Raw genomic sequence first — 12,929 nt, 5'->3', positions numbered from 1 at the left:
CAGAGTAAACAGACAGCTGCACTTGATGTGTGTTTTAGCTGGACGTGCGGGAGCCTGACCAAAGATCTTCTTTTCCTGTAACCGTTCTCTTGCTGGACAAGTCTGTCAGTGAGGAGAATAAATTATTTATACACATTGTATGCAAAATAATTGGGAAAACCTGAAAAAAATGAAGCCGGGAAACAAAAGAATTTTAAGGTTATGTGTCTGCATGTATGTCAACAATGAGAAATTGAAAATATCCTAAATTTACCATAACATTTCCCAGCCAGAGGCCTTTTGGCTGCACTAGGGATTTGAACTGGCAACCTCTGAGTCACAAGGGGCCCACAAGGGCCCTGCCCTGCATGTAAGAACTGGAATCATCTCATTAAGAAATTCCCAGTATATAGTGTTTATAAACAGCCTCTTGTTCATCCCTTGTGATGGATGGATGCTCCCTATCACTGGCTCTTCCTGCTAACTCCCCAACCCGCTTAACAATCTCTCTGCCACTGTTTCACAACCCTCCACCCCCCAAACACACACACACACACACACTCACTGAAGACATATTTTTTTGTACTGACCTTGCTTCCTTGGTGGGTGGGCCCTTACTGTTTGGAGTGTGTAATTGCATTATGTTTAATAGTGAAGGAAAGTGTGTGTGTGTGCGTGGGTGTTATGAGGGAGGAGGGGGCAACTGAGAGGCCAGTGTGAATCTACTAATGACAAAAAAACAGCTGTCAAGGCCTCCCATGATCAGGTCAAACACAGTCATAGGGGGTCGAGGTCAGGGAAGGCAAAGGGTCAAAGGTCAACATCAAGGCCAAGAGCAGGCCTTAACCTCTGCCGGGCTGAAAAACTGGGAGGCGAAGAGAGTAAACTGTAGGGGAGGAAAAGCTCCCAAAATGTTTATTCTCAAGATGAGCAGTTAGAATAAAATTCATAAAAGAAAAACAATTATGAAGATAATCGGGAGAATCCTAAATGACTCCACCAACACTTTACCCAGAGTTAAAAAAAAAAAAAAAAGAACAGAGAAAATGTGTTATTCATTGTTTAATATTTACAGCACACTGACCCACATAACATATTTAATAATTCTCAAAGTACAAAACCAACTTTTATTGTGCAAAAAAGTGAGAATAAAAAAAAAAAATTCAAAAAAATGTGTACATTAAACATGGTAGTGGAAATCTGTGTTAAGTGACTTTAAATTCTCAAAACTTTTTTTTTTTTTATTAGAGCACTCGGTGTAAGCATTAATTAAAAATTGACTAAATACAACTTACACTTGGAAAATGTTTTACAAAACATTTCTTCTTCAGACTCGTCACTGCATGTGTGCAGCGGTTAGTGTCATCATAACTGTCAAAATGTTTGTCAACTTAAAAAACTGGATTCATTTTAGAGAAGCCTCTGTGTGGTCTCATCACCACGACCAGCAGGTTTCGGACATCTATATGAAGTCTGACATCAAACTGAGACTGTGACCTAGAATCATGAGAAGGAGTTCAGGTTGACAGGAGGAGTTTCCATCCATGTCCGACACCCAAAACCCTTAATCGTCCTTTTAAACCCAAACATTAAGAGCAGTGTAAATCACATAATTGCAGCTGAACCCAAGTGAAAAACTTAAAGTGCTCATATTATGCTTTTTGGCTTTTCCCCTTTCCTTTGTGTTATATAACTTTTTTGTGCACGTTATAGGTTTACAAAGTGAAAAAGCCCAAAGTCCACCCCAAAGGGACTTACCATCACCAACAGAAAACACTGTTCACAAAGAGCTCTATTGTAGTCCAGCCTTTACTTCCGTGACGAATGTGCGTCACTTTCTAACACACGTCATAATGGTCGCCTAGCTGCTAGAGTGGCACTCCCTCATGCTCTGCAACTGACTAGCTAGCATAACTTACTGCACATGTGCGACTCCCAACAAAGATGGAACAGAAGTGAGATGTCTCACTCTGTAGCTAAAACAGAGAGCTCAACACACAGGGTGAAAAGAGGAGCTGCAGCAATGTGCAGTACAACAAATATATGGTGTTTTCTGAAAATTAAACCACATAAACCTATTCTGGTACAACCTCTAAATACAATTATGAACCCGAAAATGAGCATAATATGAGCACTTTAATCTGTCACAGTCATAGAAATAAAATCAATTGTATTTCTATATTTACAGTACTTTTGTAGATAACATCATATTGTAAACATTTTTAGAGCATAATAAATAAAACTTTATAATACAACTAAAATGTACAATTTTCTTTCATCCTGATTTGGTTGGAGATTTTGAGGGTTAATTGGAAGAGAGTGTCCGTTCGTGTCCCACTAGTACAGTCTCGGTTTTTTGGTTTAGCTCCCGATCAAAGGCGTTGTCTCACCGTGATTGACGTTCAACTCCATCTTAGCTTTGCGGTAAATTATGAACTGGATGGAGATCTGAACCACAGCGTTAAGGAAATCTAAAGCAATCCTGGGAAAGAGTCTGTTTAATGCAGCTAGAAACACACACAACTAGGAAAGACAGAAGATACTATTTGGCCATAAAATGACAAAATACTTGCTGACACCCTAATTTTTGGTATTAAAATTTTATTAGGAGGGGGGTCCGGTGCCACCTAGTGCCCCCCTTCTAGCCCCACCCCTGCTGCCATGTACTGTATATACTCTGCTAGTGACCACTGTACCTAAAGACTTTCAGGAGTGTCTGCTGGTTGGCACAGTTAGCTTACAGTAGTTTATGCTAACTAATCTTTATGCTAACTACTCAGAAGGGCTGAAAAAGGTGACACATTCCTCCCCCTAACTTTGAATGCAGCACGAGGCTGGCGAGGCGAGTTTCAAGTGAACACAACATCTGTGTTGTTTTTCAGACAACGGCAGCTACGGTCTGTTGTTGGAATCCTCTACAGTGAAATACAGACGAACTTTTACACCGTTTAGCTGTCAGCATTTTAACCGTGTTTAATCCAGCTTCTAGCTAACGGTAGGCCGTTACCTGCTGCCAAGTGTAGTGTTAACTAGCGTGACACGCGGCGATGTTTCAGTTGCCTCTAACGTCCGTCGGGTCTCGGTACCCAACCCTACTCATTAACGTTAAACCAGACACCAATGGGTCTGTTTCATTACGTGTTCGTTTTCATTTCGCTCATATCTTACGACAAGATATACATAAAAAATCAGATAACAATACTAATGCAGTGGAGGAGATAGCCTTGCCAAAATCTTTCGCATTGAATTAACATTGTAGCCTCGTGAGACCGTCCTGATCTCGCGAGCTCCAGTTTTCCACTCGCAGATCAGTCTGGCATCTTGAGATAGAGAAAATTTGGAGCCGTTTGCTAAAGGACCGACCAATCAGCGTTGGTTTTGAGGCGTGTTGAGGCTTCCACTGATGAGTTGAGCGTAGCTATCGCGCAAATTTTATCCGAATTAGAAAGTACTCCTTCATTGAAAGAAGAGCAAAAAAACGGCACTGGAGGCTTTTCTCGGAGGAAAAGATGTTTTTGCTCTTCTTCAGAAGTGTACTGTGAAAACTTGGTGGGGATTGTCGTTGATGAGGTTCATGTCACATACAAATGGTAAGTTTAAAAACGTTAACGTTAGCTACGTTACCTAACTTAATTGTATGGTCCTTGAAGCCAAACTAACGCTAGCTACACTAACTTAGCTAGCTTCGTTGATCTGATTGGTTGATTTGGCCCATCTATCACCAACATAGGTGGTGATAGACAGATGGTTTATCCAATCAGCTAACCAGTATTTTCGCCCCTTCCCAAAAGTTCTCCAACGGAAAGTTCCCAGATGGATATGCCGAGCAAATGCGAAGCAATCCATCTGGCGGAGTCAGGTTACTAACACTGTAGGCTAACAACACAATTCGCTGATCTTACGTTAGCTGACTAGCTTACTTTCCATTATAACGTTAACATTAAACATGTTAACAACAACGTTAGAGAAAGCAATTATATTACAATTATATACAGATAACAGCACTTACCTCAAAACTAATGTCAGTGATTGTGATTGGCCAAATGACTCGTGTGACCTATCACCAAAGATGTTTTATTGTGAAGAAGACCGCAGTAGGTTTTTGAAATTGTACCCCCCCCCCCCAGGTATGTATTCAGCTTTTAATAAACTGCAGAAGACTGAGACAGCAGAGCTGGGCTACGAGCTAAAGATGTATGATAACGATATTAAGAGAACCAAACTGATCACGTCATCTTTCCACTAGTACTTTTGAGAGATGGCCCTTAAAAAACTACAACACCCAGTCATCATCAGGTCACATGCTTCTGCCTTGTCTATGTTAATTAAAAACAAAAGCAGCAAGCACCTTCATGCTTCAGTCAACCACTTGTGTGGGGTGCAAAGAGACACATGGCCTCCAAGGGGCGCTAGTGCAGCTTTTACAGTCTTGTTTCTTTGGTGGTAACAAGTAATTTCCCTGTGAGTGCTTGGACCTTTAATACTGTACTGTATATTGTGCTTCCACATACGCAGTCATGAGACTTTAACCCATCTGATGAAGTGTCCTCTCTTACAGCTCAGCACTGCCTAAAATGTAGCATGTTCGTGGGATTGAGCAGAGCCCAGAGACCAGGCAATGGCAGCCATGTTTTCTTTTCTTTAAAGGATACAATGAGGTCTAAGGAGAGGGTGCCGAGGCTGCCGATGAGCCACGGCAAGTGATGGACCATGTAGCTACTCTCCCCCTGGTCCCCATCAGGGTTCTTCAGCAGGACACTCAAGCCGTATGTGGTGTTTCCCAGGATGATCAGCGCAAACAGGAAGTAAGACACTCCATCTGTCGACTTCCTTTTGAACTGTGGGGAGAAATGAGAAGACCGGATGGGAAGTGGGGAAAACCTTTATTTAAGGAATAGAAAATGTTTTACACAGCCGTCACGTATTTTCCACCAGTGGAGTGATGTGTGCAGATTTCAGAGGCAATCGTTCATGCCGTCAGCAAACTATACAGTGGTGCTTCATAAGTTTATGAACCCATGCTAAAGTTGACTAAAAAGAGGAATAAAAAAATCATCTTTTGGAAATTGATCTTAATGCCTTAATTAAATAAATTAGGAAAAATCCAACCTTTAAGGACAACAATTTTCTTTGTGAATGAATAATGTATGGTAAATAAATAAATGTTCTTCCTTAAAATACAGGGGGCATAAGTAAGGACACCCCTATGTTAAATTCCCATAGAGGCAGGCAGAGTTTTATTTTTAAAGGCCAGTTATTTCATGGATCCAGGATACTATGCATCCTGATGAAGTTCCCTTGGCCTTTGTAATTAAAATAGCCCCACATCATCACATACCCTTCACCATACCTAGAGATTGGCATGGGGTACTTTCCATAAAATCATCTCTCTATCATCTCTTTATCAGGATAGATAGAGATTGGCATGGTTTTATTTCAGTTAGCCTAATAGCTGGTTTGATTTGCATTGAGAGATGATTTTATGGAAAGTACCCCATGCCAATCTCTAGGTATGGTGAAGGGTATGTGATGATGTGGGGCTATTTTAATTACAAAGGCCAAGGGAACTTTATCAGGATGCATAGTATCCTGGATCCATGAAATAACTGGCCTTTAAAAATAAAACTCTGCCTGCCTCTATGGGAATTTAACATAGGGGTGTCCTTACTTATGCCCCCTGTATTTTAAGGAAGAACATTTATTTATTTACGATACATTATTCATTCACAAAGAAAACTGGTGTCTTTAAAGGTTAGATTTTTCCTAATTATTTTAATTAAGGCATTAAGATCAATTTCCAAAAGATTATTTTTTTTTATTCCTCTTTTTAGTCAACTTTAGCATGGGTTCATAAACTTATGAGCACCACTGTATTCACTTTCGTTTCCATCTGCTCAGCTTTCAGTTACATTGAAATATGATGAAGATTCTTACCGTTACATTATAATTATCATTATTATCCATTTGTTCTTAGTATTAGCATAAGTATTAGTATTAGTTAATGGCTACCACTTACGGTGTGCAGCCAATAGTACTAAGGAATCTACACTTTGTAATACTCACATTAGTGTACATCTGGGGAAGTCTGGAAGAGAGATAGAGCAGTGACGACAGAGAGCCGATGGAGAAACCAATAATCTCTTTAGGCGTAAAAGTCTGAAGTGACAGAGAGGAAGACACAACAACGTTACACCAGCAAAAAAAAGTCCGACATAACTAGTTCACTTCCCTCAGGTTACCAATTAAGCAAATGAATAGGACTCACCTTGATGTTAGAGGTTGAGAGCAAGGCGCGACTTCTGAACGCAGAAGGATTTAGTTCCTGTTGGGTGCCTAACCCGGGCAGATGGACGAGGCTTGTGGTGAAGCCCAGGACACAGGCTACACCCACCACATGCAAAACCCTCCTGCCTGGAAACAACACCTGGGTTCAGTATCAATACTGAGAAAAACATCTAAGCACATTCCTCAATGGTCGCTGTGTTAAAGGTCACCAGTAAGGGAACAAACTCCGCAGCAACATGAGGCATGTGTATGACATCATGACAGGGTACAGCGATTACCTTCTTTCTCGGTCTGGACTGGTGTTGGATCGTCGCTTATCAGCACGGATATGAGAAGCTTGTTCATTAAGCAGCTACATCAGATAAAACTGATCTTAGAAATAAGCAGCGCCAAATCATAGAATGGAGATGTTTGTTTCACTATGTCACATCTAATAGGCCTGATCGTATTTCTTTATTTTACTGAATATGCTATCAGTGTTTCCTCTATGTTGATTTGACCGTGGCGGCCCCCCACGGCAACATTTCTGCCCCCCACGGTATCAGAAATATGTCTGCATTGTTAGAGTGCAGGTCGGAGAATAGCGCGGACACACGAGGATAACTAGCCAACTGCTAAAATAAATCCTAAAGGAAACACTGTCTGTATATAGGTTTGTCCTTTTTGTTTTTTTGTTGTTTGTCTTAGTTGTATTTTTATAGTTTTTAATCTTTTATTAACACTTGAATATATATGTATCATATTTTTGTACACACAGTCTTTGAAAATTCTGTATCAAAATGTATCCGATTCTAAACATTAACAAACTATAAAAAAAATAAATAAATAAATAAAAATAAGCAGTGCCTTAGTAGTAGCTAAATCATTATAGACTATAGCTACTGTTTCATAGTTGGAGTTAAAATACATGTTTGGGTAGGGCTGTGCAATTAATTGAAATTTTAATTGCGATTACAATTTTGGCTATTACCTATCACAAAAACAGAGTAATCGAGAAAAACGATTATTTTCAGCCCCTCCAGAGCGATCGCATAATTCAATGCATAATCAACCAAAGTCCGCATATTTACGTGGGGGCTGCATTTTTTCAAATACGCCGCACTTTCGCCGCATGAATTGCAGCTTTCTGCGCAAAATATGCGGGTCTTGCATGATTTCATAATCCCCGCATTTTCGTTGCAAAAAAGGTCACATATATCTTAGCAGAAAGTTGAAAAATGTTGCGTTTACTTCACACAAGAGCGGCCATTTTCCCCTGTTGCCATGGGAATGTTATGAAGTGACGTAATTACGCGACGTGAACATCATCGAAAAGCTGCAAACCCCGCGATGAAGCCATGATGAAACCGCAGTTTTTGTAAGTTCCCGCAATTTCATCGCATAAAATTGCATAAATATCCCGCATATTCCATCGCATTTTTCTAAAAAACGTGCTGCATAATCAAGGATTTTTGCCCGCAACAATCACAAAAAAACTGGACTGTATTTTGCACATTATGTTTTGCACATAAACTCTTATAGTGTCTTTGTAAAGTCTTCAGGGAAGTATCACAGTTGAAGGTGTTTAACTGTTGATTGGTTCACTGTTTTTTTAACTTCAATGAATGCAACATCTTTCCAAAAGTCAATGAGTGATAGTGTGATCGTGATTTCAATATTGACCAAAATAATCGTGATTATGATTGTTTCCATAATCAAGCAGCCCTATGTTTGGGGTTATTCAATTCTATTCCATATGTTAACTAGAAGGGCACTTGGATAGTGCAGACGTTTGCCAAGACATGCCCTATCTCGCAATGTTGACATTCCGATTTTAGGGGGCGTTTACCTGCATTTTCCCAGTCGGGAACAAATTTTTTAGATTATTCTGAAACCACATGAATGCAGCACACATGCCCTATCTCACAATGTTATTGAAAGTGAGAAATAATTTGTGTATCTGCCCCGTGATTCAGATCCGCTCCAAAATATTATGGGTTCTTCCTTGGCTCATGCTACACCTTTCCACCAAGTTTCGTGAAAATCGGGCCAGTAGTTTTTTTGTGATCCTGCTGATAGTCAGACAGCCAGACAGCCACACCGAGTCAAAACCATAATCTCCTTGGCGTAGGTAACAAGGCCCTATGTGTAGTACACCAAATGAGTCACCAGGATGCAAATAAGGCTCTGAAACTCAGAGCACAAAAAAGAACTTGGTTCTTATAATGGCCATTTGGCAAATTGAGTAGTGAAAAAACAATCCACTCACTTTCCACCATTCTGTTCCTCGCGTAGTATATGTACATGGCCAGCATCAACAAGTCTGCTATGATGTAATAAACGGCTGTATATGTCTGGATGACAAGGAGAAAGACGCATTATTATTTTTTCTTCACACAAAGTCATTTTAATGGAATTCACTTATAACGCTATTTGAATCATTACTTGACATGAATAGTCAAGTAATTAATTAGTCAGTTGACAGAAAATAATCAATAAGAATTTGAATAATTAAGTAATCATCTCACTGATCAAAGCACAAACAATAATTAGGTGGTAATAGCTCTAAATAATTTAACAATCTGTTTTTTTCTGTTCTTATTTTTTTGTCATAACATTTTTAAAATGCATACTTTCTTTTCTTTGAATGAAAAAAAAAAAATCTTAATTTTAATTTCTGGTTTTCACAACTTCTAATGATCACTGCTCTTGACATTTTATAGAGTTGATGAAAAACAATGAGTCATAGCTTAAAGGAATACGCCGACTTATTGGGACTTTAGCTTATTCACTGTATCCCCCAGAGTAAGACAAGTCTATACATACCCTTCTCGTGTCCGTGCATGTTGTAACGCTGTCTGACGGTTCCACCGGTAGCTTAGCCTAGCACAGAACCTGCAGGTAACTGGTTCCAACTAGCCTACTGCTCCGAATAAGTGACAAAATAACGCCAACATGTTCCCATTTACAGGTTGTGATTTGTAGAGTCACAGCGTGTACAAAAAACAACGTAACATGAGACACAGCCATCTTCTAACAGTAAACAATGTGTTGGCGTTATTTTGTCACTTATTCGGAGCAGTAGGCTAGTTGGAGCCGGTTACCTCCAGGATCTGTGCAAGGCTAAGCTACCGGTGGAACCGCCAGACAGCGCTACAACACGCACGGACACGAGAAGGGTATGTATCGACTTGTCTTACTCTGGGGGTTACGGTGAATAAGCTAAAGTCCCAATAAGTCGCCGTGTTCCTTTAATAGATCATAAAACTGTTAGTTACAGCCCTACTCCGTCATGTGAATAGCAATATGTCACTACAAGTCACCTGAAGTGGAAGCTGGTCTGCCAAGAAGGAGCCCACCAGATTGCAGGTGTCACCTCCCAACCACAGCAGCAGAAACCAAATAGAGAGGGCGCTGTCCATATTCCCTGTTTTACATGAGCTGTAGTACTGTCTGCAATCAGAAACCACAGACAGAATTATGTTGATGCTTACATAAAAGAGCATTTCCTCTTGAGAGGCACAGACACCAACACAAACACTTACGGAAGTGAGGACACCATGAAGCAGAGGATGGACATGAGGCCTAGGTAGATGCTGGCCATGTCCCTCGCATCCTGGGCACATTCCCCAAGCCCTTCCCAAACCCATTTGGTCCCATTAGGGCACAGGGAAGTTAAGTTTCCTTGAGTGGTCGATCCAAAGGAACTCCGCGTGAGGACTCCGTCTGTCAACATATTCTTCTGGAGAGAAAAGGCTCTGTAAATATACTAATAATATATATATATAAAAATAAAAAATAAAAATAAAACTTATTTGGATCTTCAGTTCTCGGTACATCGCCAGCATACAAACAATGTTTAAACTGTGCTTCCAAGACAGCATACAATAAAAATGGCAAAAGCAGGTATCCAGATATCTAACCATATGGCACAGTTGTGGAGTTTTTGGAGCTTCATCACAAACTCGATCAGAAATATAAACCATGGATGTATTATAAGAATATATAAACACCAAAGAGAACAACACATATGGCCCACATATCTCGACAAAATACAGTTTTTCAGTTAACACGGTGATAACAGGGTCAAAGGTTGTTGAAAACTTGAAAACAACAGCCTAGATCAACATTCTGTTGTTACGCTGATTAACGTTAGATCAAGCTCAAGTTAAAGTGGTGATATGTGTGGCTACATGTATACATTGGGAAACGCTTTCACACTAAATAACGTAACGCTACACTCAACATAAACCACAAAATAAATTATCCAAATCATTTGTTAGCCACTTAACGTTAGCTAACTACCACGACCTAATAAACTGTTGGAACTTGCCTGTGGCTTTTACGTCGAAAACGTCTACAAACTGCCACAATGAAAATAAATAAAGCAAATTTATCCTGCCCGCGAAGCCGTCGACATGCCGAGAAGGTCCTTATTAGAACAAAAACTCCTCGGAGACTGAAAACAACACGGAAGAAGGCAATAAACAAGTTGGGTCTGTGAGCTGATTGGTCGTCAGGCTGAAACGTCACAGCAAGAGCGTATCAAAATTGGCACGTGACTAGCGGTTCGCGAGCTCTAACACAAAACAGGCCTTCATAATAAAAGTTTGATTTGGTTCGGGATTCAGGAATGTACATTTCGTCAAATTAATCGGATTTATCCCTCATCATGGGTTGGAAATGTGTGTTCCATGTTGTATATAATAGCACTGGACATTTTAACACATGTTTCTTTGTCACACGGTTTTTCTGATGTCTCAGTTTACATCTTGATCATCAAAGATATATTTTATTCAACAAACGACTGTAATTGCAACGTTAATTGATCACAGATCACTCGACTCGACTAATTGAATCATTATTCTGATTCACATAGTTCAGGATCAACATCAGTATAACATTTTCTGGTCGAAACATAGCTGTAAAACATGTATTAAGGCTGTGAAACATGCTTATTATGTGCTTTCATGTTATCAGAACTGGGTCAACTAACGGCGCCACGATTTGATTTTCCAGCGCTCACACATTTCACATACTTTCATCACATATCTACAAGCCTTGTTAAATTGTTATTATTTCACTCAACTTGGTAATTCAGTCATTAGTCCTTACCCGTCATTAGCCTTGAGGCCTCCTACTTCAACAAGCTTTGCATTTTAGTATGCAGCCGTGAAAAACAATACACCTAATACCCAGGGCCATGACGCGGGCTTGTATGCAAATGATCTTAGTGAACTTTGGAATGGTTGCTTTAGGCTTTATGTATAAATCATTTAACAGTGACAGTTCTCTATTGTTAGCCTATATGCAGAGATTAAATGGCTAAATGTCGTTAACACAATACAACAGAGGTTACCTTTAATCATAACGACCTGTCCAACTTGTTTTCATTTCAATTGTCAAGAGAAAACATCCTACCTGGAAGAGACGATTAAATCCGATGTCAAACTTTGAATGAAAAGGGAAGCTGAGGATTCCAGGACCTATTTCCAAAAATGTCTGAGGGGATGCAAAGTTTGTCAGCTGACAATCTGTCAGACTGACGACTCAGCACCTCACTACGCTGACGTCAGCTGCGTTTTTTTTTTTTTTTTTTTTTAAAATCAGGTTTGCTGTAAGTCAAGTTCCCACTGTCCTCACGTGCATCTCGTAAACTGGGTTTCCGTTTAATGTGTCAACTGTGACTGAAAACTGGCAATGCAGAAGCTGCGATATTTTCATGGAGTCAAGGCCCTTTTTACTTTAATAAACAAAAAAATAAATATTTAGACTTGCACCAACAATGACAACCTTTAAATCCGAGTTAAAATCTCGTGTGTTCTACACTGCCTTTGACTAAACCTTGAATACTCTCAATGAACCACCTTGCCCCTCTACGCTGCATTTGTCTCTTAACGTTTTAATTCCCTTTAAAATGTTTCTATTCTTTTAATTGGCATTTAAAAGTTTCTGTGCGGTTTTTCCTTTTTCAAGTAAAGCACTTAAAAATATGCTATATATATATAAACTTGCCTTGCCAAATGTTACCTGTAACATCTGTACTTTTTGTACTGTGGTGTTGATAGTGAGGTCTGTGGATTATCCAAAGTAATAGGGAACACTTCCGTAAATAGATGTAGCTGTTAAATCTGTAAGCACCACACTTGAAATTCCTTTCACATTAATTTGTATTGCAGTGCATCTTGAAATCTGGACAAATTAAAGGGGGCATATTATGCTTAATTACAGGTTTATATTTAGGTTTACATGTTTTAAATGGTTAAAAAACATGAATATACCTGTATCACCCCCAGTGAAACACTGTTTCAGTGCCTTTCTCTTTAAGCTCCCCTCCCAAAAAAAGCCCAGTCTGCTCCGATTGGTCAGTGTTTCTCAGTTTTCCGCATCTGCGCTCTTGAAGTCTGCACCGTCATTGCAGCCGGGGAATGACTGGAACAGCACTTTCTACCTATATATAGTACAGTTGTGACATCGCAAATGTACAAATACTGCCGGCTTGTTTAAAGGCACAGTTTCTGATTACAGGCTGTGTGCATTACTGTGATACTTTCACAGTCTTTATATAGCACCTTGACCTGCTTTACAATTTAAAAAAGTAAATCTCACTTCTTTTCTTTTAAAGATTGTTTGGGCTTTTCCACCTTTAATTCTGACAGGACAGCTAGGTGTGAAAGGGGAGAGAG

The 12,929-nt window shown here is 39.7% G+C and overlaps 1 protein-coding gene across 3 annotated transcripts; it reads right to left on the bottom strand.

The window, feature by feature from the left end:
• Positions 1-1,028: 1,028 nt before the first annotated feature.
• Positions 1,029-10,781, bottom strand: slc66a1 (solute carrier family 66 member 1). 3 transcript variants are annotated; one of them, XR_004899064.1, is made up of 9 exons: positions 10,577-10,781; positions 9,789-9,985; positions 9,567-9,696; positions 8,513-8,597; positions 6,245-6,390; positions 6,043-6,135; positions 4,632-4,817; positions 2,115-2,427; positions 1,029-1,616 (listed from the first exon to the last, which is right to left on the bottom strand). XR_004899064.1 is itself a non-coding variant. In XM_031286178.2 (8 exons), the coding sequence occupies exons 2-8, from the start codon at positions 9,977-9,979 to the stop codon at positions 2,341-2,343; spliced, it is 918 nt and encodes a 305-aa protein (XP_031142038.1). In that variant the 5' UTR covers positions 9,980-9,985; positions 10,577-10,781; the 3' UTR covers positions 2,100-2,340. The 3 variants fall into 3 exon arrangements, 2 of the variants coding, with proteins under 2 accessions (XP_031142038.1, XP_035864241.1); XM_031286178.2 differs by lacking the exon at positions 1,029-1,616 and having other exon boundaries at positions 2,100-2,427; XM_036008348.1 differs by lacking the exon at positions 1,029-1,616 and having other exon boundaries at positions 2,100-2,427; positions 9,789-10,001; positions 10,577-10,768.
• Between the last annotated feature and the right edge of the window lie 2,148 nt (positions 10,782-12,929).

This window comes from Sander lucioperca, chromosome 12 (assembly GCF_008315115.2).
Source record: "Sander lucioperca isolate FBNREF2018 chromosome 12, SLUC_FBN_1.2, whole genome shotgun sequence".
Classification (NCBI taxonomy): Eukaryota; Metazoa; Chordata; class Actinopteri; order Perciformes; family Percidae; genus Sander; species Sander lucioperca.
This window is presented reverse-complemented; position numbering and strand designations above follow the sequence as displayed.

Coding starts and splice junctions, on each gene's coding strand:
- slc66a1 (XM_031286178.2), bottom strand. CDS start 9,979: ATGTTGACAGACGGAGTCCTCACGCGGAGTTCCTTTGGATCGACCACT. Junction 6,136..6,244: donor TCTCAACCTCTAACATCAAG/GTGAGTCCTATT, acceptor CTGTCACTTCAG/ACTTTTACGCCTAAAGAGAT. Junction 2,428..4,631: donor CCCTCTCCTTAGACCTCATT/GTATCCTTTAAA, acceptor GCTGTGGTTCAG/ATCTCCATCCAGTTCATAAT.